Source organism: Carlito syrichta, unplaced genomic scaffold (assembly GCF_000164805.1).
Source record: "Carlito syrichta isolate Samal-C Ts95f unplaced genomic scaffold, Tarsius_syrichta-2.0.1 Scaffold316024, whole genome shotgun sequence".
NCBI classification, from domain to species: domain Eukaryota; kingdom Metazoa; phylum Chordata; class Mammalia; order Primates; family Tarsiidae; genus Carlito; species Carlito syrichta.
Window position 1 is genome coordinate 400,989 of NW_007260120.1, and position 24,400 is coordinate 425,388.

The 24,400-nt window shown below is 39.8% G+C and overlaps 2 protein-coding genes across 4 annotated transcripts in view; one reads left to right on the forward strand and one right to left on the reverse strand.

Moving 5' to 3' along the window:
• Positions 1-24,400, forward strand: part of UBAC2 (UBA domain containing 2) — a 172,517-nt gene that overhangs the window by 41,764 nt on the left and 106,353 nt on the right. The window lies entirely within an intron of this gene.
• GPR18 (G protein-coupled receptor 18) lies at positions 936-4,648 on the reverse strand. The gene is made up of 2 exons (XM_008073704.2): positions 4,430-4,648; positions 936-1,965 (listed from the first exon to the last, which is right to left on the reverse strand). Exon 2 carries the CDS (start codon positions 1,929-1,931, stop codon positions 936-938), a length of 996 nt encoding a protein of 331 aa, XP_008071895.1. The 5' UTR covers positions 1,932-1,965; positions 4,430-4,648.

Sequence of the window (24,400 nt, forward strand, 5' to 3'; positions counted from 1 at the left end):
GTTACTTTATTAGAAGAAAATAAATGGCAAGGCTAGGAATAGGATTTAAGGTCCCTGACCAGTACTATTTATATTGCATATGTCTTGGGGGGAAAATGATTAACCTGTCTTGTAAAAATGGGGTATTTAATCATACAAGAAGAGCAGCCTATTAGTATTGGAGAATGATATTTCACCATGGAGTAGAAACCTCATGTGATAGGAATGAACTTGGATTATTGGGTAGAAATAGAATCTCAGGTTAGGGTTCCATCATTAGTCATAAGTAGGGTAGGTAGGGTTTGGTGCATAGTAGGCTCTCAGTGTCTGCTGAATGACTAATCTGTTTTCAAAGCCATGTAGTCAGAAGGGGAGGACTCATGGGGATGCCCTTTACAGATCCCCCCCTGTGTTCTTGCTCCTACTAATTTTGCTTTTAAATTATCAGCCAGAAACAGTAATGAGTTCAACATAGTTTCTTTTGTAGGAATCCCAGAAGTTTGGTGTTTAGAACATAAAATATGGAACCCAAATGTAAACTAGACCTAAAGGAGCTGCATCTAGATAGAAATCAGATTATTTTTAACAGTAGCTGGATTTTCTTTCCTTCCTGACTTCATGAACATACATGAGTCACTTGCACATAGAATTAAATCCAAAAAGTTAAATAATTATCTGTGTAGATAAGTCTTGACCCTGAAACACAAATTAAGTGTTTTTCTCCTAATAAGTCACGGACATGTTTTATATAAGTTTTAAAAATGAAGATAATGAATTTATTAGGATACTCAGATATTGAATTATGTTACCACAGAAAGATCCCACAAAATAATTTTTAAAGTTTTTTTTTAAAGGAGAAAAGGGACTTGATAATATTATACAGAATATACATTGACCCTAGAGTGGTTGGTAAGGTAAATTTTAAAGAGATTGAAGGAAAAAAAGCTTTCTGTTGTTCATAACATTTCACTGTTTATGTTGCTTAGTGACCGTGAACTACCAGATCGGAAACTTTTTCTGCGCACACTCCGAAGGTAATTCCGGTATAGCATGACACTGATGACCCGAGCCTGAAATTGTTTTGAAACAATGTAGTAGAGAATCACATCCAGGCACGTGCTGAGGTTCATGAGGAAGGTGGTAAAGGCTCCCCAGGGATTATAGCTATTCTCTTCCCCTGACAGCATCAGGAAAGCAAAGCAGATGTGGAAAGGCACAAAGCAGACGAGCACCTGCACCAGGAGCGTGATGATGATTCTTATGGACTTCTCCTTGACTTTTGGTTTCAGCTTAGATGTCCTCCCGTGAAGGAGATTATGAATAATGACCAAGTAGCACCCAATCATGATAAACAAAGGAATCAAGAAAAAAAATACCAGTCGAGTGAAGTTCAACACATTAACAGCTTTTAGGTGGATGATGTCAGAAATCTTGAGGCAGGTGGCGGGCATGGAGGCTTTATCTGGGTCTTCATAAAGCAGTAGCAGAGGGATGGTGATTGTCAGGGTCATTATCCAGATTCCCACACATGCCAGCACGGCTTTGCATGTGTTTTTAAGTTCTTTGGCATACTTCGGCTGTACGATGGCCATGTATCTGTCAGCACTAATAAAAGCAAGAAACCATAGAGCAATACTTGGGTAAAACACTGTGAGAGTTCCAAGAATGTGACAAAAGTACTCTCCAAATGGCCATTCACCTTTTGCATAATAAAACATTCGAAAGGGTAGGCTCATTACGAACATTAAGTCCAGTAATGCCACATTCATCATGTAGACCGTTACAGTGGTTCTCTTCTTGGTGGTACAACTGAAAACCCATAACGCAGTGACATTAACAAATAATCCAATTATGAAGATACAGCCATAGAAGACAAGAGCCGCAATTTTGTACTCGCTTGGATATGAGTTGTTAGAAAGGACGGGTTGATCTTGATTGTTCAGGGTGGTCATCTTATAGCTTGTTGGTAGGCATGATACTTAGAAACTGTAAAAATGTGGAAAGAAAAATAGAAACAAAACCCTCGGTTTAAAAACAACGACTTAGCATTTTCATACTGAGCTGGGCTGTCAGTAAATTTTAATTTTGAGAGCATTTTATGTTGTAGACTCTATATATATGTCTTGGTATTTATGGAATACATTCCCTAGAGATTATTACTAACTTGTGCTAATCTATTAAAATGGTTCTCGTGTCATAATGTGCTGGCAACTTTGTTTATCTCTCTCTCCCTGCTCACCTCCCTTCTTCCCACAAGAATAACCATTCTTTACGATTTCTTTCTACAGTGTGAAATTGGGTAGCAGTAGTTCCTATCATAAAAAATCCTTTGTTTTGGACTAATTGGTGAAGGGCCATTTTGAATTTTGAGTCTTATAAAATTACTTTCTTCTTTTTATCATCTTCTTTCTGTTTAAATATTTTGCAACCCAGATTTGTAATGTCCAGTAATGTATTTTTGCTCAATAAATTTAATTTAAATGTACAAAATATAATAAATGGAAATATGTGTAGAAAACTCATAAAGTAGCTAACTAAAGCTGGTTAACTTCTGAACATTCACAGTAATTCTCATTTGAGAGTGAGTGGAAACTTTTCCTATTTTACAGCTATAGGTTCTCAATAAATAAATATTTACTAAATTGTTGGATAAGTAAAGGAAGGAACCTTTGGTGAGATGACCCATAGCAACTATTCTCTAGTTTATCAATGAAGACTTGTGTAGTTGGCCTTAAACTATTTTTTTTTAAGTGGCAAACACTTCTTCATAGTATTATCTCATGTTCTCTTTAAATTAAATTAAATTCATAGGTCTAGAAACAGCAGTGTTCTGTGTCATGGTTGGAGGTTGAGAACTGGACTCTTAGAACAGTAGGTGATCTTTTTTTAATGCACAGCTGGAAGTGCCTAATACCAGGTCTTCCAGATGTTGTTTACCAGTGTCCAAAAAGCTGATTTCAGCTTTTCTGCTGCAGTAGTACACAGCCAGCAGCACCTTGAAAATAAGCTGCTACTGGCATAAGAACTTTGATATCCTCGTTCTATCTAGATTCAGAAACTTAGATATTATTTAAATTAAAGAAGGAATGTCTAAGACAAGTAGATATCTAACTTATTCAGTAGCTTGATATGTATGTAGAAACTAATATATTCCCATCACTAAAAAATGTCTGTTCATTTCAAATGGAAAGGTGTTTAGTTGCGATTGTAAATATCCTTACATAGATACATCAGCCCCTCAGTGTGAGACTTCCCTTGCCCATGATGCAACACCAACAGCAGGACTTTAAAAATAGACTTGTTACAATGAGATGGAACCTTGTGGCATCCCCTTGGGGTGAATGGAGGTAAATGAAGTTTCCTTCAACAGTGTCACTTTGCTGAGTGGGCTGTCTCGGATTCAGCCCTGAATCTCTCTTTAGTGAGAACTGTGGGGGATGTGCAGGCTGTGGTCAGTGGCATCATGGGCTGTCGATCTTTAGCAATGAACTTGAGTAGTTGCCGTGGACAAGCAGGAGTCACGAGTTTGTTTGCCTCTCTTCCTGATGAAATTGGCTTTGCAAATATTTAGGTTGAATGTGATTTTGAGGCAGAATTCTATATATTTAGAAACCTATATTAAATTTTCCAAATGTTGGCATGTCTAGAATATTAATTTCTATCAAATGAGAAAAGTACTGCATAGAAAAATTACATCTTCAGTGTCATACAAAGAATAATTTTGGAGGCTTAAATCTTATTTTTAACACTGCATGAATTTTTAAATAGTAACAATTGTGATGTAAATAAAATTTTGTGTTTGTTTTTCCCCTTTAACATTATATCAGGATTCACATCACCCATTCTCATACTCTAATTTTGTCATTTAAGTTCCATACTTACAAACCATCTTGAGTAAATGTTTTTTCCCACCTTGGGCTCAACTTTTTAAAGTAGCTTATTTGCCACCAATACATATACTCATTTGCTCAAGTTTGAAAAAAATATGAGTGATGTGTGCATTTGAAAGGCATTACAGTATATAGGTTGTGCTTTGCAAACAGTTACATTTTTGGATAAATATTGAAAAATGATGGTCTTGCAGGTCAGCTTTTGAAAAACTTTAGATTCCATCATCATCTGTAGCTTTTCTTTTCTTAAAAATCATTAAAAGTACATTTCATGAAACAATGTAATTGAAACCATGTGATGACTCCTAGATACACCTAACAGTTTGTCATAAATGTTTTCCTTAAGTTGAAAACAATTACATGTACTATTAATATAAAACAATACTAAAAATAAATGTAATATTATATTAATAATGTAGAAAGCGGATTACATAATCTGTTTCAAAGTCCTTCATCAACATAGTTTCAGTAATGCATTATTAGAATAAAATGATTTTTAAAGTTAGTACATGAAGCATTACTTTTGATAATAATCATGAAGTTAATGAAATGGTGCTTACCTTCTGTCCATCAAAAGACTGTTTTAGAGATGAACATTTTTCAGTACACCCAGCCTGTCGGAGTGGTCTTTGAGTTGCTTGTGTTAAAATTGCTCTTTCCGAAAACAGTGTATTTAGGAAATGCTATATTTCTTTTGTTAAGGCTACTTCGTTGCTTTAAAAAGTTGTTTCAAATGCAGCATGTGGTATAGGAGTTGGTGCTCGTCTGGTGTGACTGCTGCATTACCTCTTGCAGGAAGTGCTGTCTGCACTAGGTTTTTCACTCTGTGACTCTACCCTGGATGTGGTTTTTCTCTCTCACAAATGATTTGCTTATGAAATCATGCATAGCATGGGCTCCCATGAAATGATGGCATATATTTTAGAGAATTATATAAGAAGGATACAAATTATTTACTTTGATTGTACTGTATTTCTTACAGTCTGCATCATTTATGGAAAGAGAAGGAAGTTTGAGATGGAGTAGGATGGAGTTTAATGTCTAACTTCTTTGCTTTCTAAGAGGTGTAACTTTGCCTAGTTACTTAAGCACTCTGACTGAACTTTTGTTCCTACTTAGCTTCTGTACAGTTAAAATAGAGTTAATACCATCTGATAGGATTGTGATGACCCCAAACCAGAAAAGTCCCAAGTGCTTAACCTAGTACCTGTAACTTAGTAGATATTCCTAAACAGAGTCTAATGTTTTACTACCAACCTCCAAATATCACAGAATGTCCACTTTTTACTATTTAGGTATTTTTAAGAGTTTAAAATTGGAATTCTGGATTATTTGCTTTTGCTGTGCCATTTATATTTACCCACTTTGGTTTGCTTTATTTTGTATGTCCCCTTTTCTAATATGTGGAAGTCTAGAAATATATATATATATAATATATATATATATAATTTTTTTTGCATAAAGATTCTGCAAAATTTAGCAGAAAGGCCTCTGAAGTCTTTAGTAGACTAATTTACATATTAGGAGTGTTTTAACCTAATTAGGGAAATGAAACCAAAAGAAAGGGAAGTGAGCAAACCACACCATTGCCTAATTAATTTTTTTGCTTTCTCTTTTCTTTAAAGAATAATAATCTCATTTGCTTGTGCTAAAATTTTAATTATATTTGGTTATGCATGTTTATCAACTATTAAAAGTTGAACTTAACTATATGTGTTTTTTTAATTTAAGGCAGTTTAAGGGTCTTTTTCTTTTTTCCTAAAAAAAAAAAACTATAGTAAGTCTGACTTATAAGAGTTATTTATATCCTTGCTTTTGGCGATAAAATACTTTTGCTTGTGATAACCTGCTGGAATGTGGATTTTAGGAGCACTGGAGACAACCACAGCACCTCTTTCTTTATAGGGGAAGAAATTGAGGGCCAACCGGGCTCGGTGGCTCAGCCTGTAATCCCGCGCCTTTGGGAGGCTGAGGTGAGTGGATTGCCTGAGCCTGCAGGTTTGAGACCCGCCTGAGCAGGCGAGACTTCGTCTCTACAATAAATCAAAAAATCAGCCGGGCGTGGTAGCGCATGCCTGTAATTCCAGCTACTCAGAAGGCTGAGGCGGAAGGATTGCCGGAGCCCAGCAGGTCGAGGCTGTGGTGGCCAGGAGCGGCCACGGCACTCCAGTCTGGGCGACGGAGTGAGACTCCAACTCAAAAAAAAAAAAAAGAAATTGAGGGCCAGTGGCTTGCCCAGGACTTAGGGCGAAGCCAGCCTCAGCTTCTTCAGGTGGTCTATGTACTCCTTGTCCCTAGCTACTGGAATAACTCCTTATGAGGTGATTACATTGATTTATTAACTAGGTATGACTTCTTACTGCTGAACTACATTCATTAATTTTTTTATATGTGAGGTTAAGTGTCTTACATCACACAAGAGTTAGATATTTCAGCAAATAGAAACCTCATTGTCTGCGGACTTGATCTGTCCTTTGCTTGTGACAAGTTTTCAAAAATTAAGTATTGGTTAGCTTCCTCTGAGCTGTTAAAATCAACAGATACAGCAATGGTGTGTATCTCGAAGAGTCCTCTTGTAAAGGACTTGGGTCCTTTACCCTATGCAGGGGTATTCTTACTTTGGACTTGCTGGCTGGTCTCTCGGAGAGGTGTGCAGAGACACATTAAGGCCCCCCCAGGCCTGGCTTCAGGCGAAGGTCAACTCTCACTCTTTCCCATCTTGTTCCCCATATCAGCCTCTGGATCTGTCTACATTTGCCCTTCCTGCCTCCCACATGCTGTTCCACCCCCTGGAACATTCTTTACGGCCGCACCCCTACCTTGTGGCCTGGCTAACTGCTCTTCATCCTTGAAACCACCTTTTCTGGGAAGTGTTCTCTGCCCTCCTGGCCGTTCAGCCCTGTCAGTTTCCTTCTTCCTTGGCGCCTCCCCCTGTGGTGGCACAGGTTGCATTGTCCTTGTGTGTTCATTTGCCTTTCATCCTCCACCAAATCGCATTCCTTGAGAGTTGATGTGTGTTGCATGTGTGCGTATAAGAGTCATTTGAGAGTGGTCAAGTGTGGGACCCAACAAGTAGGTGAAGAAACGGAGGAGTCGGGGAGGAATGAGCAAATTACTGAGTCCAGAATCCGCAGCAGGAACACTGAGCAGTTTATGAGATGCAGAGATCTAGGCAAGGCCCTACCTGGGGTGGTAGCCCTGTCCTCCCGCCCCGTGTCCCCTGCGGCATTGACCACCATTCTATGGTTTCTGGCTCTCCACAATGATTTTGCATGGGAAGGGATTGAGAGTAAAATTGCCCCAGACCACTTGACAACAAGTAAAACAGTGGGCAAGGCATTGAATAGCGTCTGCTTGACTTCTTTCATACTTGATCCTAATAAATTGCTTTCTTCAAACAGAGGAACTTTCCTCACTTGGAGACCGTTCATGCAATCTTAATTTCCTCACTTTTTTTGGAATATGAATTGAAGAGAAATTTTTCTCCTTGCAAAAGAGGGATTTCATATATTCCCAGAGATTGCAGAGTTCACTTAGCTTTATGAAATAATGTTCTAGCTCCAGGTTTGAGTTTAGGTGTTAAGAGGTGTTCTCTGCCCTCCTGGCTGTTCAGTGAATTTTGATTTTAGCACTAGAATCCATTTTTTGAGTGAATAATATAATTCTGTTGAGCCAATTTTTAATTCTTAAAAAGGATATGGTTAATAGATTGATAGGGCAGATCCCCATTGTAGAATATGCCTCGATATTAGAAATTTGTGCCACAAATTAAATAATATTCCCTGTTCTTAACACAGTTGTCTTTATCACAGCAAGTGTGAGGGCAGCTTATCCTTGTTGCCTCCCACGAGTGCAGTAACTGAGGGTCAATGTAGTCCCTGTGCACACATCCCATTTTGGGGGCAGGCAGCACCAGCCAGGTCTGGGGGAGAAGGAGTGTGAGGCAGAGCGCTCTGAACTGAAGGGAGCATCTTATCATTTGGCCCTCACATTCTCCAACTTTGATAATATGCTGTCTTCATCCTCTCCTTTCTATTTCTCAAACTTGTATCTAAATGGACTGCTCTTTTTTTGGGTATGGGCGTGGGGAGATATGTTGAATAGTAGGGGTTTCTGGATAAAGAAAATTGATAAACTATCAGAGTGTGTGTGTGTGTGTGTGTGTGTGTGTGTGTGTGTGTGTGTGTGTGTGTGTTTTAAAGTTCCAACAATTTGCAGCTATGATCTTCTAGTAAAGTCAATAAACCTCCTTTCTTTTGGTATTCTAAATTGTATTGTAAATTTAGCATTCCCAAAGTTTTTTTTTTTAGCAATTTTCGTGCAGTTTAAAAGTAGACATTCTGGCAATTATTTACCTCACAGCAAACAAGTTTAACTCAGGTGTAACTCTATACAGTTGATAGATAATGCTAGTTAAAATCCACAAAGATATTAAAGATTCAGTCACTAAGAGGATCTTCACAAAAGACGACTCCTACATGGCAGTGAAATCAGGCCTGGAGCCACAGAAGTGCCATAGGACCCCAGGCCAAGAGTTTGCAGTGTGATATTCCACCAACTGAACAGAGATCTAGTTAAAGCCACCAGGAAAACTGATGAGTAGAACTCTGTGGTTGTTGTGATGTACACTACTGCACGTTCTGACATCCCGCTTACAGGAGGGCATGTGGAGATGATATACAGAAGTCCCCACTTATCTGAGGTTTTGCTTTCCAAGGTTCCAGTTACTCTTGGCCAACTGAGGTCCAAAAACATTAAGTGGAAAATTCCAGAAATAAACAATTTATAAGCTTATAATTGCATCCCATTCTGAGTAGTGTGTTGAGATCTCACTCCATTCAGCTCCTTCCCATCCAAAATGTGCGTCTTCCCTTTGTGCAGCGTCTCTACAACATGGACACTTCCACTCGTTAGCCCCCTTAGTAGCTTCCTCAGTTATCAGACTGTGGAATATTGCAGTGCTTGCGTTCAGGTGACTCTGAGTTTACTTAATAATGGCCCCAAAGCATGAGAGTACTGTGCCTAGTGTATATATTAGACATCATAGGTATGCGTGTATAGGAAAAGACAATAAATACAGGGTTTGGTACTACTGTCTTTGGTTTTAGGCATTTGCTGGCATCTTGGAATGTATCCCCTGAGGATAAGGGACCACTAGTGTATAGATGTATAGTTAAAAACACCTAGTAATATGAGAAAGTAGCATTTCGGAAGGAGGATTTGTGGAGGTGCAGGATTGGTTATATGTTCATAAAAACTCTTTTTTTTTTTTTTTTTTTTTTAAGATACAGGGTCTCTACGTTGCCCAGGCTGACCTTGAACTCCCAGGCTCAAGTGATTTCCTCCCCCACGCCCCCACCCCCCACGCCTCCTGAGTAGCTAGGACTGTAGGAACACACCATCATGCCTGGCGTATGTTCAAAAAGGCTTTTAAAAGAAAACTGGGACTTTAGAGTTGGCAAAAACTGGGTTTGAATGTGTCTAACTTCTTGTAAGCTGTTTCTATGAGTCATTTTTTTAACCACCTTGAATCTTAGTTCATATCTATGAATTGCCTCTTGTGTAAAGTATATGCTGTAGACACTAAATACTGCTTCACTTGGTCTCTCTCTTGTCTGAAATGTCCTCTTTTCTCTTTGCAGCATATCTGAATGTTTCCCATCTTTAGACTGGAACTGGATAGCTGTGTAAGAGGCCAGCCTGTGCCGCTGATTAATGAACCAAGTTGTCTTAAACAAGTTTGCTCACTTCTCTGCTAGTCACTCTCCCTGGTTTTAAGAAAGGGGAGGTTGGGCGAGGTCTTCCCTGAGGGGCCTTCCACTTCCAGCTTCATCTACCTGGAAGGGACGCCCCTCTCTTCTCTTTGCATCTCGGGAGTGTTTTGCCTTTGATCCCCTGAGCTGCTGTGGGACTGCAGATGAGAGTCGGCAGGATAGGAATAGAAGTTGGAGGTCTCCACATGGAAACCTACGTGTGTCCAGGACTCATTTCGTAAAACTTCATCCCAGGGAAGAAAGCTGAGAATGTGTCTGCTGCACTCTCAACTCCCTGATAGGATCACAGTAGTTCCTGACCTTTGCCCTCATTTTATTACTTGTCTTTTATTGTTCTTCAGTGTGTGTGTTTTTACCTTATTGAATTCATTTTAGGCCATTGCTTTCCTAAACTCTGGTGTGGCCATGTGCTCTTTGAGCTATGTCTGCTGCCATGTTTTCTAAGCTTTGGTTCCCTCTGCTACCTTGGAGAGGTGAATCTCCTCTCTCTCGTTCTTTCTAATTTACTTTCTAAATAAACCATATTTTCCAATTTAAATAGATGAATACATAAATTTGTTTTAAGTCAGCCTCTTGGAGACATAATATGCCTGCAGAGGAGGACATAACTATTGTGAATTTTTTTCTCGGTGACGAAACTTCATTGATCTGGGTTCCTCTGAAGAGCTGTTTACTAGAGCTCTCCCTGTTATGCTTATAAAATAAATCTAGAACCCAGTTCAACTGACTTTTTGCAGCAGTGTTATCTTCTTATTGCTAGTACTTTTCATATGGACATACTTCATGGGAGACTTGACTTCCGGCTCATGCAGCCTCTGGTGCTCAGCTTGTCACATGGCATAAAAAGAACCTTATCAAAAGGGGAAGGAAACAGGTAGACAGTTTCACCCTGAGATCCCCGCAGAGCAGCAGCTGGGGTGCTTCTTTTGGACGGAGGCACAGACTCTTGGATTGTTTCCTCCTCCTCTGGTGTAGGTTTGTTCTTCTAACATTAATGGGACAGTTTATTTAGCGGCAGTAATCACAGGTTTTCACTGGAGTTTGAGGTGTCTGTGACACACCTCTCTTTTACAGTTGTGTGGTTTCTGCTCCCCGACAACCCTCTATCTCTTGTCATTTTCTCGGTGTCTCGGGACAAGGACTTGGCACGGGCATCTTCAAACTTTTCAGCATACCTCCCATTGGGCCCCACCCAGCCAGCCCTCAGTAAATAAATAGGCTTGTGGATTTGACTGGTGTGTGTGTTTTTCTTTTCTTCTTCTTTTTTTTTTTTTTGAAAGCAGGATTTATTGAGAGGACAGAAAAGCTCCCACAGTGGGAGGGGACCTGAAGGGGTTGCCCCTGTGTGTTTTTCTATAGAAAAGTTATGCCACGTCTTAGAGAATGAATGGCTAATGTTTCCAGATAGGTATGGTCTCAAAGACACATCAAATGAAAGAATGAGACAAAAAAAGAAATCGGTAGGTTGGGGTTGGCTGTAGAGAGGACTTAAGGTGATAGTGTCTGGACAAGATGAAAAGGTTTTGTATCAGAGAAGTCAGTTGAAATTTATTGAATGTAGGCGTGCTTACACAGTTAATGGAGCGTGAAAGAGTTTTAGAAGTCCTACCTGGTGTTCTTCAGTTTTCCGTACTGGTTGCAGGTTCAAGGCTGCTTTGACATGAGCGCTGTTCTTTTGCTGCCACCTACAGATAATTAGTGGGTCTCAGAGGGCTTCACTTTGCCTGATTTGAATCTGGTCGAAATCGAAATGTATTTTTAGAAAAGCTATTAATTGACGAAAGGTTATAAAGTGTCTTAACGTTAATTTATACATATTTTTATATTATGAAGTCGGCATATCCACATTCCTCTCAAACCTTTTGGCCTGTGGACTGCTTCTGCCCTCATTGTAAATGTCCTGTTTTTTGGTTTTTTTTTTTTGAGGAAACAGTTTTCCTTTGTAGGACTATATATCCCTGGACCAGGATCTTGAGAAGACTCCATTGTCAATGTTATTTGTGTCTAATATTCCATCAAAACACTAAACATATGGCCTTGACGCATATTTGGCATTCTTTATATCTACATATCTATCTCTCTCTCTCTCTCTCTGTGTTCTTTATAAATATAGTGTTTTTATTTAAAAATCAAATTATCTTCATCATTTTCATTATTTCAGTAATGTTAAGTTCATCATGTCATTGTATACCCATTCCCAGAATCCATCTTCCCAAGCTGAATCTCCATCCTCATTAAACGACTCCCCGTTCCCCTCCCCCCCCCCCCCCCCCCCCCCCCCCGCAGCTCCCATTCTACTTCCTGTCTCTGTACATTCGTCTATTCTCGGTGCAGCATATAAGTGAAGTCATACAGTTTTGTCTTTTTGTGCCTGGTTTATTTCATTTAGCATAGTGTCCTCAAGGTTCAACTAGGTTGTAGCATGTCAGAATTTCCTTCCTTTTTTTAGGCTGCATAATATGCCATTGCGTAGATGTGCCACCTTTTGTTTATCCAGCCATGTGTTAATGGAAGCTTGGGTTGCTTCCATCTTTTGGCTGTTGTGAATGTTGCTGCTTTGATCATGGGTATGCAGATACCTCTTCAAGACCCTGCTTTCAGTTCTGTTGGGTATATCCCCAGAAGTGGAATTGCTGGATCATGTGGTAATTCTACTTTTAATTTTTTGAGGAACAGTCACACTGTTTTCCCTAGCAAGCTGTACCTTTCTATATTCCCACCAGCAATGTACAAGGATTTCAGTTTCTCTGTATCCTTTCTCTTATCCTTTCTTTTCTTAATACTTTTCTTTTTTGGAGCTGAGGTCTCCTTCTGTCACCCAGGCTGAAGTGCGGTGGCATGATCACAACTCACTGCAGCTTTGAACTCCTGGGCTCAGGTGATTCTTCTGCCTCAGCCTCCCAAGTAGCTGGGACGACAAGTGTACATCAACACGCTTGGCTAATGTTTTGATTTTTTTGTAGAGACGAGGTTTCACTATGTTGTCCAGGCTGGTCTTGAACTCCTAGGCTCAAGCAATCCTCACATCTCACCTCCCAAAGTATTGGAATTGCAGGCATGAGCCACTGTGCTCTGCCTCTTTTCCTCCCTCCCTCCCTCTCTCTCTCTCATCTCTTTCTCTTTTCTCCCTCCCCTTCCCTCTCCTCCTTGCTCCTCTTCCCCTTCTCCTGTCCTTTCTCTCTTTCTCTAGCCATCTTAATGGGTATAAGATGATATCTCGTTGTGCTTTTGATTTCTATTTCCCCAGTAATTGGTGACTTTGAGCATCTTTTTGTGAGCTTGCTGGCCATTTGTGTATCTTCTTTGGACAAATGTTCTTTCAAGTCCTTTGCCCACTTTTTACTCAGGTTATTTATTTATTTGTTATTGAGTTGTAGGAGTTCTCTATATATTCTAGATAGTAACCCCTCATCAGATACATAGTTTGCAAATATTTTTCTTTTATTCCATAGGGTACCTGTTTACTCTGTTGACGGTTTCCTTTGTACAGTTTTGGGGCATAGTTTTAGGTCCATCCGTTTATTGTGTTCTGATGATAAAGATGAATTTAAAAGCTTTATTTAGATGTTAAATGGTAAGGGTAAGGTAGAGTAGGTTATCCCGAGTAACATCATGGGGCCCTTTCAGGACCTTTCCCTTTGACTTAATCTGAAGTAGTATTTCCATGTGGTCCTCAGCACCTTTGCTTTAGTCAGGGAGGTATAAAGTAGGGCAGGAGGAAACGAGCTCTGTTCCAGATCAGCTCACTTCAGAGCCTTCTCCCTGCTAGTGCTACTTTTGTAAACTCTGGAACCATCTGCTTTTGTTATACAGTAATGTGAAAAGGAAAGAATAACACTTACCTTTTTATAGCATTCTTGTTCCCTTCTCTGTTCTGATGAGTATTTTTGTCAACGATTAATACCAAAGTAGAGTGTGTTGGCTCATCACATTTGCAAATTACAAAAGCTAGGAGGATATTTTAGTAATGGTAGAGGCTGAGCTCCTGTAACAAAGAAACCCCTCATACAGTGGCTCAGAGAACACAGATGTATGTTTCTCTCTTGTGACCACCCTGGCGGGTAGGCAGGCTCTGTTCTAGGAAGTCAAGGGTCCAATGGCGCCATTGTTTTTATCTCCAGCTGGCATGGAGGAAAGCAGGGATGTGTAGGATAAGTGTTGCCTTTTCCCAAGTGCCTTGAAGGGTGCCGATGTCACTCCTGCTCCCAAACCATGGGCAAGAAAGAACTTGGTCACATGGCCACACCTAGTCACAGGGGATGCTGGGAGATGTCATCCAGGCAGCATGTAGATAGGTGAACAATAGGTTTGTGGGGAGCTGCTAGCAGTGTCCTCAAAAGAGCAGTAGCTCTAACACATTAGCTGTTCCATCAAGCTGGAGTAATGGGCTCCATAGTCAACTTAAAAATCACAGTAGGCAATATAGAAGACATCAGGGCTTCACTTGAGCCTAAAAAATCAGCTATAGAGACAGTGGATGGCAGTCTTTTGATTGTGAAGTGGCACATGGGGTGGCTTCCAGTCGGCACTCATGTGCTCCTAGATGCCATTTGTAGGATTACAGGGAGGCAAGCACATCTCTGGTCCTGGTTGGCATCCAGATAGGGCAGAGATACAGACTGCCACGGGAGAACTGGGTGGAGGACAGGCAGCGCTTATCCAGGAGAGAATCTGAGGCAGGGGAACTGTCTTCAGCCATTGAAAAGGCTGCCCAGTGAAAGAGGAGTTAAAACGCAGGGGTGACATGGCCCAGGGTGAATTAAGACTACAGGGAGACGCTATAGGATATGGCTTTGAGCTTGACATCAGGAGTAACTGTGTAGCACTCATCTCCCTTGGGAGCAGCCGTATTTGACACTGAGTCCTCAGGCGCACGGGTTAAGGCAGGGCCAGGAGAGTGCGGGATAGGGATGGTGCAGGAAATCCACTTGCTGGTAGGCAACTCAAGTGAGTATCTGAGAAATCTTTCCAAACTGCGAGCATCACTGATTTTTGTGGGATTCACCGGAAGGCTTAGAGAGCTAGAGAATGTAAGCAGAGTTCAGCAAAGGGACAGTGTTTCCCAGAAAGTTTTGTGCAGCCTGGTATTGGCCCAGCAGAATTTATTCCAGGACATAATTCACTGCAATGTAGAGTGGAATTATTTATAAAGCAAAGAGGTTTGATATTTTTCTATGTAATCTCAATAATTGATTTTTGTTTTCTTATAAGCAAAGAGTATTTTAAAAATTTGAAATACATTCTTTCAGAAAAAAATCTGTATAAATACTTAAACAGAAACAGAATGAGAAAATCCTGACACCATTAAAATAGAACTAAATAATGAGTTGGTAGGGTGACATTTTTGAAACATTTATAAAATACCCCAAATAAATTATATTTTTCATATGTTACTAAGAATTCTTACAGAACTGTAATATGGACTCTGTCAGCTTCCATGTTAAAGCTATTTTTCCCTTCCTGAAATGAGTATGAGCTTCAGGTTAATAGGCTTTGCCTGCAGTCACTCTCCACACCACTAGATGGCAGTGTTAGGCATGACTTGATGAAAGCTTGAGCCCTACTCCAAAGCAAGTTGTTAAATGCGGCCAAATGGTGAAACATGTTTGTAATCAAATGAATAAGAAAATAGTATTATAGTTTATACAAACACCCATAGTTTGGATGCCTTATGACTATTTAAAAATATGTATGCTATAGTTAGAATTAAAAACTGACATTGTGTATGTGTGTTTATTTTTCCTAAATAATACAATAGTATTTCAAATGGCATTGGAATAACAACTGTGAAACTCTTGTGACATAATTTTAAGAACAATTTTTAAGTTCTGATTATTTGTAGGATCAACACAGCACAGTTCCAAATTTTAACTATGAAAGATGTGACGTGCTACTTCGTCCTAAGTTATAACCTGAAAGAAAAAATACTCAATATCATCTGAAAATAATTGGGCTAGCCAAAGAGAATTGCAGACAGATATTTTTGGAGATATGGTAATATTGTTTGATGTTTTGTCTCTCTTTGAAGTCTCGTGTGAGCCATAAGCTGGGTTTTTACCAGAATGTGTGTATATGCAAATGTTAATAAGAAGATAATTGGAATTTTGCAGAGGTGGCTATTATAATCTCACGTTACAGTCTTCAGTGTTGTGTTCCTAAATAACGTACCCTACCTAATTCTTGGGTACAGAGAAGGTGATAGATTCTAATAACTACTTTTTGCACTTCGAAATTAATATCCATGAGTATGTTAGTACCAACAATATGTAGACTCTTTTCAAATCGCAGAACATGAGTAAGTAGGGAACAAGAGTTTATGCTCAGAAACATAGGTAGACATTGATGGTTGATGATATAGACACACACGTGGGTTCTAAGGAAGGATAAAAATAAGGACAGGAAGCTGCACTGTAATAGGTGATTTTTACTTACTGTATATTTCTAATAGTTTAGAAAATGTACTAATGTTTTATGGTAAATTGGTCTTTGAAAAGTCAGTTTTAGTCACGTTGTAAGAGAAGAGAGAGAATTTGCATAGTGAAGAAAGGAATACCTTGTTGCTCCCTGGTGAATGAGAGAACGCTGCCTTGGATTTTACAAAAGTGTTTGACTCCCTTCTGATTTCCCCATCTCTGTTTGCATCCTCCCTTCCCCTCCCCTCCTCTCCTCTCCCTTCCCCTCCTTTTTTTCCCTGCATCTTGGTCTGTCGCCCAGGCTGGAGTGCAGTAGCTCAATCGTATCATCTCACTTCAGCCTCAAGTGATCCTTCCAGGAACCTCAACCTCCCAAGTAGCTGCTGCTACAAGTACATGCCTCCACTCCTGACTTGCATTCTCTTTTTTAGTCACCAAATATTTATTGAGCACCTATTTTATGACAGGCGCTGTTTTGGCACTAAGGATCCTGCACTTATCAAAACAGACAAGATCTTTGTTTCCATTGACTTTTGTAATGGAGGCTAAAAAGCAGTAAACAAAATTAAAAAGTATAATATACAGTATGTCAGATGATAATGTGTACTATGCAGAAATAAACCAGCTAGCAAAGGGAAGGTCAGGGTGTGAGTGGGGTTGCAGTTTTAATGAGTATAGTCAGGAAAGGCTTCAGAGATGAGGTGGCGTTTAACAGAGACCTGAAGGAGTCGAGGAGTGGGCCACATGGAGATATTAGGGAACAGCATTCCAGAATAAGGAGCTGCCAGTGCCAAGGCCCTCAGGTGTAGACATGACCTTGTATGTGCAACCGTGTGGCTAGAGCAGAGTGGTGGGCTGATGGGTGGGGAGGAAGTAGGAGATGAGGCCTGGGAGGTGAGAGGTCACAGGACCTTACAGGCCATTGTGCCAACCTTGGCTTTACTTGGAGGGCCCTGGGGAGCCATTGCATGTTCAATTGGGGAATGAAAGCCTGCTGTACTATTTTTTTCGTTATAGTTTCTATTCTTTTAAAAAAAGCATTTAATCTTTGTATACATCCTTACAGTTTTCAAACTGTGTTTTTATTTCTGCTTCTCAGGTTATCAAATCCTCCCTCAGGGCTATGTTTTGTCATGTGGTCGGTAATTTTTTATTGGGAACTCATTTTCGGCAGATTTTGTTTGCTGTTTGAGTCCCCAGAGTATCTCTGTAGAGGCACTTTGGGTTGACTTCCACTGGATTCTGAGTTTTTGTTGTTCTGGATTAGTCTTGTGTGTTATTTTTCCACCTCAGAGTTCCTATACCATCCAGGCGGGAGTAAATCTAGACCCCAAGTTCAGCTATGGCTTAGGCCTGTTCTTTCTCTTTCCCAAGGCTTTTAATACAGTTATGTTTTTTTGCTGATTTGGTAGACTTTGAATAGAATGTCTGTAGCCTTCTGGAAGTCCAAGATCAGAATGCCATTGCGGTTAGGTTCTGGTGAGGTCCTGTTCTCTTCCTGGCATGCAGGTTGCCACCTTCTTGCTGTGTCCTCACATGGCTGAGAGAGTGTATGTTTTGATCTCTTTTCTTCTTAGGAGGATGCATCTCATCATGGGGGCCCCATGCTCGTGACCTCACCTAAACCTAATTACCTTCAAAGGTCTCACCTCCACATATTGTCATGTTGGGGGTTAGGGCTTCAACATATGAATTTTGGCTCGGAGTGAAGGAGACAGTTCAATCCATAGCCCTGTGTGTGTCTGTATACATTATGTGTGCATGTGTGTATATCTGCCTCCTCATTCTATTCCATTGGTCCATTTATCTGTCCATGCTCTAATTTTTTTAAACTATTTTGCTTTGTTGTATATAGTAGTATCTGGTAGAACAGATTACTCTTTTTTGATGTTCATCTCTTTCAAGAGTAGCCCAACTATGTACTATTCTTTCATGTATATCTTAGAGTAAGTTAATCAGTTATCGTTAAAAAACTCAGCTGGAATTTGAGATAGCATTGAACTTATAGATTGATGTGGGGAAAAATGACACCTTTGTTAATTTTTTCCATCCAAGAGCATGGAATATCTCTCCGTTTATGTACATCGTATGTCTGTACGTTATGTATGTTTTTTAGATTTTAAACTTTTCTTACATAAGTCTTTTGTGTTCCTAGATACCATATAGTTTTTGTTATGGTGAATTATACTGTATTTATTTATTATGTTTCCTAAGTGTAGTTATTTTATTACTGGAGTAGAGATATACTATTGGTTTTTGTAAGTTGGTCATATATTTGGCAGCCATATTGGACTATCCTGATTCTTGATTCTGTTCATTTTTCCAGGTGGCATGATAAGAGCATATTTAACTTTTTAAGAAACTGCCAAACTCTTTTCCGAAGTGTCCATAACGTTTTGCATTCTGATCAACAAAGTATGAAAGTTCTGATTACTCTAATCCTCAGGATCATGTGCTGTTGTCAATTAAAGTCTTTTTTTATCCATTCTAGGGTGTGTAATGGTATTCACTATCATTTTTATTTGCATTTCCCTAACGACTAATGATGTGTTGAGCATCTCTTCATGTATTGTTTGCTGTTTATACATCTTTCAAATCTCATGCCCCCTTCTTGTATTTAATTGAATTGTTTTCTTATTACCAAGTTTTGAGATTTCCTTATATTCTGGTTATCAGTTCTTTATCCGGCTGTGTAATTTGCAAATATTTTCTCCTTGTTTGGCTTGTGTTTTTCATTTTCTTTTAACAGTGACCTTTGAAGAACACAGTTAAACATTTTGATGAAGGCTGGGTGTGGTGGCTCAGCCTGTAATCCCAGCACTTTGGGAGACCAAGGTGAGAAGATTGCCTCAGTCCGCAGGTTCAAGACCAGCCTGGGCAACTTGATGAGACGTCTTCTCTACAATAAATCACAAAAACTAGCTGGACGTGGTGGCCTGTGTCTGTAGTTCCAGCTACCTGGAAGGCTGAGGCAGAAGGATCACCTAGGTCCTGCAGGTGGAGGCTTTTGCTGCTATACTCCAGCCTGGACAACCAGAGTGAGACTCCAACTCAAAAAAAAAATTTGGGGGGCAATGAAATCTAATATATCAGTTTTTTTATATCTCATTTTTTAATTGTGTCTTTTCATACACTGTTGAACAGAATGCAAAATGTTATGGGCACTTCAGAGGACAGTTTGGCAGTTTCTTAAAAGGTTAAGCATGCACTTACCTAAAGTTATAAAGATTTTGTCCTTTCTTGTAGAAGTTTTATAGTTTTAAGTTTTCCATTTAGGTGTAGAATCCACTATGAGTTAATTTTTGTATACGGTGCCAAGTGTACATTGAAGATCATTTGTTTACATGTGGATAGCTAATTTTTCTAGCCTCTTATTGAAAAAAGTATCTGTTTTAAATAGAACTGACTTGGAACCTTTGTCAAAAATTGCTTGACCATGGGCCTATTTCTGAACTATGTATTCAGTTTTATTGTTTATCCTTTTCTTCTGATCCCAGGCTTTTTGGATAAGGGATACTCAATCTGTATATGGAGCTATGATAGATTTTATTTCAGGTAGGGCTTATTTGGGGAATGCTGATATAGTTCATTATAAAGAAGTCTGTTAACATATATTATGTATTTCATTACATCAAAGGCAGCAAAAGTGATAGTTTTACAGTTCAAATATAATCAAGTAATGCCAATGTTTAAACCAAAACCATGACTTTGTATTTTTTTTTTAAAAAATAGTTTTAATTGTGATGTAAAAATGCATAATCTAATATTTACCATCTTAACCATTTTTTAATGTGTACTTAAGTGGTGTTATTTATTCACATTGTTGTTCAACAGAACTTTTTCATCTTGAGTCTTTGTGTGTGGTAGAGCTCTAAGTCCTTATATATATCTGAAGTTATTTTTGCATTTGCTGTCACTTTTAGACAATAATTTGAATGGACATAAATTCTAGATTGAAGTTCTATTTCTTCAGTATTTTAGTAGTAGTGTTCTACTATCTTATTGAATACCTGTGTCTTTGGAAGCTTTTATTGAATTTTCTCTTGTCTTTGTTCTTACCATTTCATCATAATGTGTCTAATTATAGATTCTCTTTATCTAAGCTGTTTAGTTCTCTAATACACCTTTAATTGAAATATTTTTTTGTGTTCTTTTAATCAGCGGTCCCCAACCTTTTTGGCTTCAGGGACCAGTTTCGTGGAAGACATTTTATCCATGAATGGGGGTGTGTTGTGGAGGGATGGACCATCAAACTCATAAGGAGTGTTCAACCTAGATCCTTCGCATGTACAGTTCACCCTAGGGTTTGTACTCCTATGAGAATCTAATGCCGCTGATGATCTGACAGAAGGCGGTGCTCTGCTTGCCACTGTTCACCTCCTACTGTATGGCCCACTTCCTAACAGGCCACGAATGGGTACTTGTCTGTGTCCCAGGGGTTGGGGACCCCTGCTTTAAATGACTTATCTTTTTTTTTTTGAGTTGGAGTCTCACTCGGTTGCCCAGACTGGAGTGCAGTAGCCGCTCCCGGCCACCACAACCTCGCCTGCTGGACTCCGGCGATCCTTCTGCCTCAGCCTTCTGAGTAGCTGGAATTACAGGCACGCGCTACCACGCCCGGCTGATTTTTTGATTTATTGTAGAGATGAGGGCTCGCTGTCCAGGCGGGTCTCGAACCCGCAGGCTCAGGCAATCCACTCACCTCAACCTCCCAAAGGCGCGGATTACAGGCTGAGCCACCGAACCCGGCGACTTACCATTTTTTAAACATCGTTTTCTTTATCTCTTCCTCTCCCCCACCCCAGCAGCCTTTTTTGGCAGTCTGCTATATTTCTAGCTTACTAATTTGTTCTTCAGTTGTATTTATCCTGCTATTTATCTCATTTGTTGTGTTTTTCTACATAGTTTGAGTTCATATTTTTAATATTTTACCTTTTCTATTATAACTATTCATACATTTTATAATTCGAATTCATTGGTTTTAAACATTATTTCATTAGTGATATTGTTCAGTTTGTTTCTCTTTTGTTGTGATTGTCTTCTAAGGTTGTCTGGTGATTCTGGTCTCTGAACTAATGTTCTCCTGATGGGTGTTAAACTGCTTTGGCTGTGATAGATCAGGTAAGAGGAGGAATGAGCTCCCAGGATAGAGAACCCACAGTTGCAGCTGGACCTTTGCTATCCATTCCTGTTTGCTGAGGGTCCAGAGGCATCTAGATTAGTTGACAAAGGGAGGGAATTCACTTTTAAACTCTAGGACATAAGCAGTATTGAAAAGAAGCAACTTCTTTATATGGGAGTTTGCCTGTCCTGGGGGAAAGGAAAGATGAAGAGGAAGAAGTGGTTGAGGAGATGCTGTCTCTTGTCACCAATATCTACCTTGCAGTGTAGCCGTTGACAGATTTAGTGGAGATCTCATTATTAGTACTTTGTGCCAGTTTGTGATGACGTACTTTGGAAGTGATTCTGTTTTCATCTGTTTGCATTATGTACTTGGTGTGGGTCCTGTCAGTCAGGAGACTCCTATATGTCTCTTCTTGAATTTTTCCTGAGTTATTTGATCATCTTACCTTCTACTTCTCTCAGTTCTGTTTTTCTGGAAATCCTATTATCTGGATGTTCAGTCTTCTGGACAGGTCTAGTTTTAGTCTTTTTTTCCCCCCTTGTTTTCTTTCTCTTTGTATTTTTGTTCTCCTTGCTGGGAGATTTCCTGAGTTCTGTCTTCCAACTCTTCTGATTTTTTTTTTAATCAACTTTTATTGAAGTACATGTTCATGGAAAATGTGCATATCATGAGTCCAGAGCTCATTGAATTTTTAGTAGGTGACACCTTCTAAATACCATCCACTTGAATAATAGCACATGCCCCCAAAAGGTCCACTTTTGCTGCCTCCCAGTTTCCTTCCTGCCAAAAGTCTATACTGACTTTTAACACCCTGGTTTAGTTTTGTTTGTTTTTAAACTTTATATAACTGGGAAATGTGGATTCTTCTGTATTTAGTCTCTTTCTTTCAATTTTTTTTGAGTTAGAGTTTCACTCTGTTGCCCAGGCTGGAGTGCAGTGTCACACTCACAGCCACCCCCAGCATTGACCTGCTGGGCTCTGGCAATCCTTCTGCCTCAGTTACTTGAAATTACAGGCGCGCACTATCATGCCCAGCTAATTTTTTATTTATTGTAGAGATGAGGTCTTGCAAAGTTGCCCAGACTGGTCTCAAACTCGTGGACTCAGGCAATCCACTCTCCTCGGCCTCCCAAAGTGCTGGGATTATAGGTTGAGTCACCAAGCCTGACCTCTTTCAATATTATGTTCAGTTTCATTTCTGTTGCTGCAAGTAGCTGTATTTCATTCTTTTTCACTATTGGTGTAGTATTTCAGGTATGAATATACCACCATTTATTCATTCTGTTAATGGACATTGGGATTGTTTATAGTTTGGGTTGACTGCGAATATTGTTATTGTGAATATCCTCGAACATGTCTTCTGTCGCATATATGTACACATTTCTGTTAGGAATATGCCTAGGAGTTGAAAGCTACACCATAGGGTATACATATGTTTAACTTTAGGCGCTATTGCCATTTTTCCTGAGGGTCAGGAATCTAGGAGCAGTTTAGCTGGGTGATTCTGGCCCAGAGTCTCCCTTGTGGTTTTAGTTGGAATGTCAGCAGGGACCACAGTCATCTGAAGGTTTTCCTGGGTCTAGAAGACCCGCTTCCAAACTGGCTCCCTCGCGTGACTACTGTCAGGAAACCTCAGTTCACCGTGGAGCTTCTTGAGTATCCTCATGGTTGGACGGTTAACTTCCTTCCCTCAGGGGAGTGTCCCAGGGTGTCACCAGTTCTTTAATTTTAGTCACTCTAGTGGCTGTGTAGTGGTATTTTGTTATGTTTTTAGTGCACATTTTCTTGATGGCTAATGAGATTGAGTACCTTTTCATCTTTTGGTTTTTAAAATATATTTCCACTATCATATTTTAAATATTCAGTAGCTCTTTTTAGAATTTCTGAATATTCATTTTTCTTGACATCCTGTTTTTGTTTCATGGATAGAATATTTTTTAATTCCTCTCATGGCATTAAGGATAGTTTCCCCTTCCCCAAAAAAGTTTTTATTCCTCTGCACAGTTTTTGTTTCTTCTGAGTTGCTTTCTGCCTCCTTGTTTTCTGCTTTTGATGTTAAGGGTTTTCCTTAAACATCTCTAGGCCTTTGATTATCTGTTTATATTTAAGATCCAATTTTTAAAAAGTTGATTGGAGTCTCTGAATGAGGGACTGGGTATCCATGGGCCTCATTGTGGGTCCCCTGGTTGGGATGTTTCACTGGGAATGCCCAGTATCGGGATCTGTAAATGTATGTCCTTCACCCCCACCCCCATGGGTTGGTCTGATTCCCCAGATCATACTCTCCAGTCTAACACCTGTAGAGTTTATACCTGAAAGTCTCAACATTTAGTATATTGACTTTCACTTGAGTGTATTAGATTTTTAGAATTATATTTACACTTTCAGCTGTGCATATGAGTCCCCCCAGTCTCAAGATCTCCTGTTTTGCCATTTCTAGGTACTAAACCTCCAAACATATGCCAGGATGGGGAGAGGCAGGGAGGGATGCTTTCTAACACCAACCACCGATTCTCTAATTCTTTGAACACCAGCTGGTGTCCAGCAATTCACTTCTGACATCTCTACCTGGAATTAGTATCAGACCCCACAAGTCAAAGTGTTTAGTCTCATACGACTGTCCCCATTTGAGATGCCAGTCACAGGTCCTAGGCCACCTGTACCTCTGACTGACCAACTATAAATTGGGGGTTCCCACAATCCCATCCCCAAACCATGTGTGGACAGAACTCAGAAAGACACTTTACTTACATTTATTGGTTTATTATAAAGGATACAATTGAGAACAGCCAGTGGAAGAGATGCATGCATAGGATCAGGTATGGAGGGGGCGCTCTCCCAGCACCTCCAACCCAGAAGCTCTCTGAATCTCATGTTCAAGAGTTTTTATAGGGCACAGTCTTCAGGACCCTCCTTCCTGGAGGTTGGTGACTAGGACTGAAAGTCCCAACCCTCTCATCATTTGGTCTTTCCAGAGACCAGCTTCATCAGAGGCTATCCAGGACACTACTCTTAAGTAGCCTCATTAGCGTAAATTCAGGTATGATAAGAAGGAGCTCTTTATGAATAAGAAAATAAACTTCTATCTCTCAGGAAATTGGAAGCATTTAGGAGCTCTGTGCAAGAAATGGGAGACAAAGACCAAATCCATTTTTGTGTGATAGCACAGACAGACAGCAGGTAGGCAGAGTTGGCTGGGAGCCAGTACTCTGACTGCCT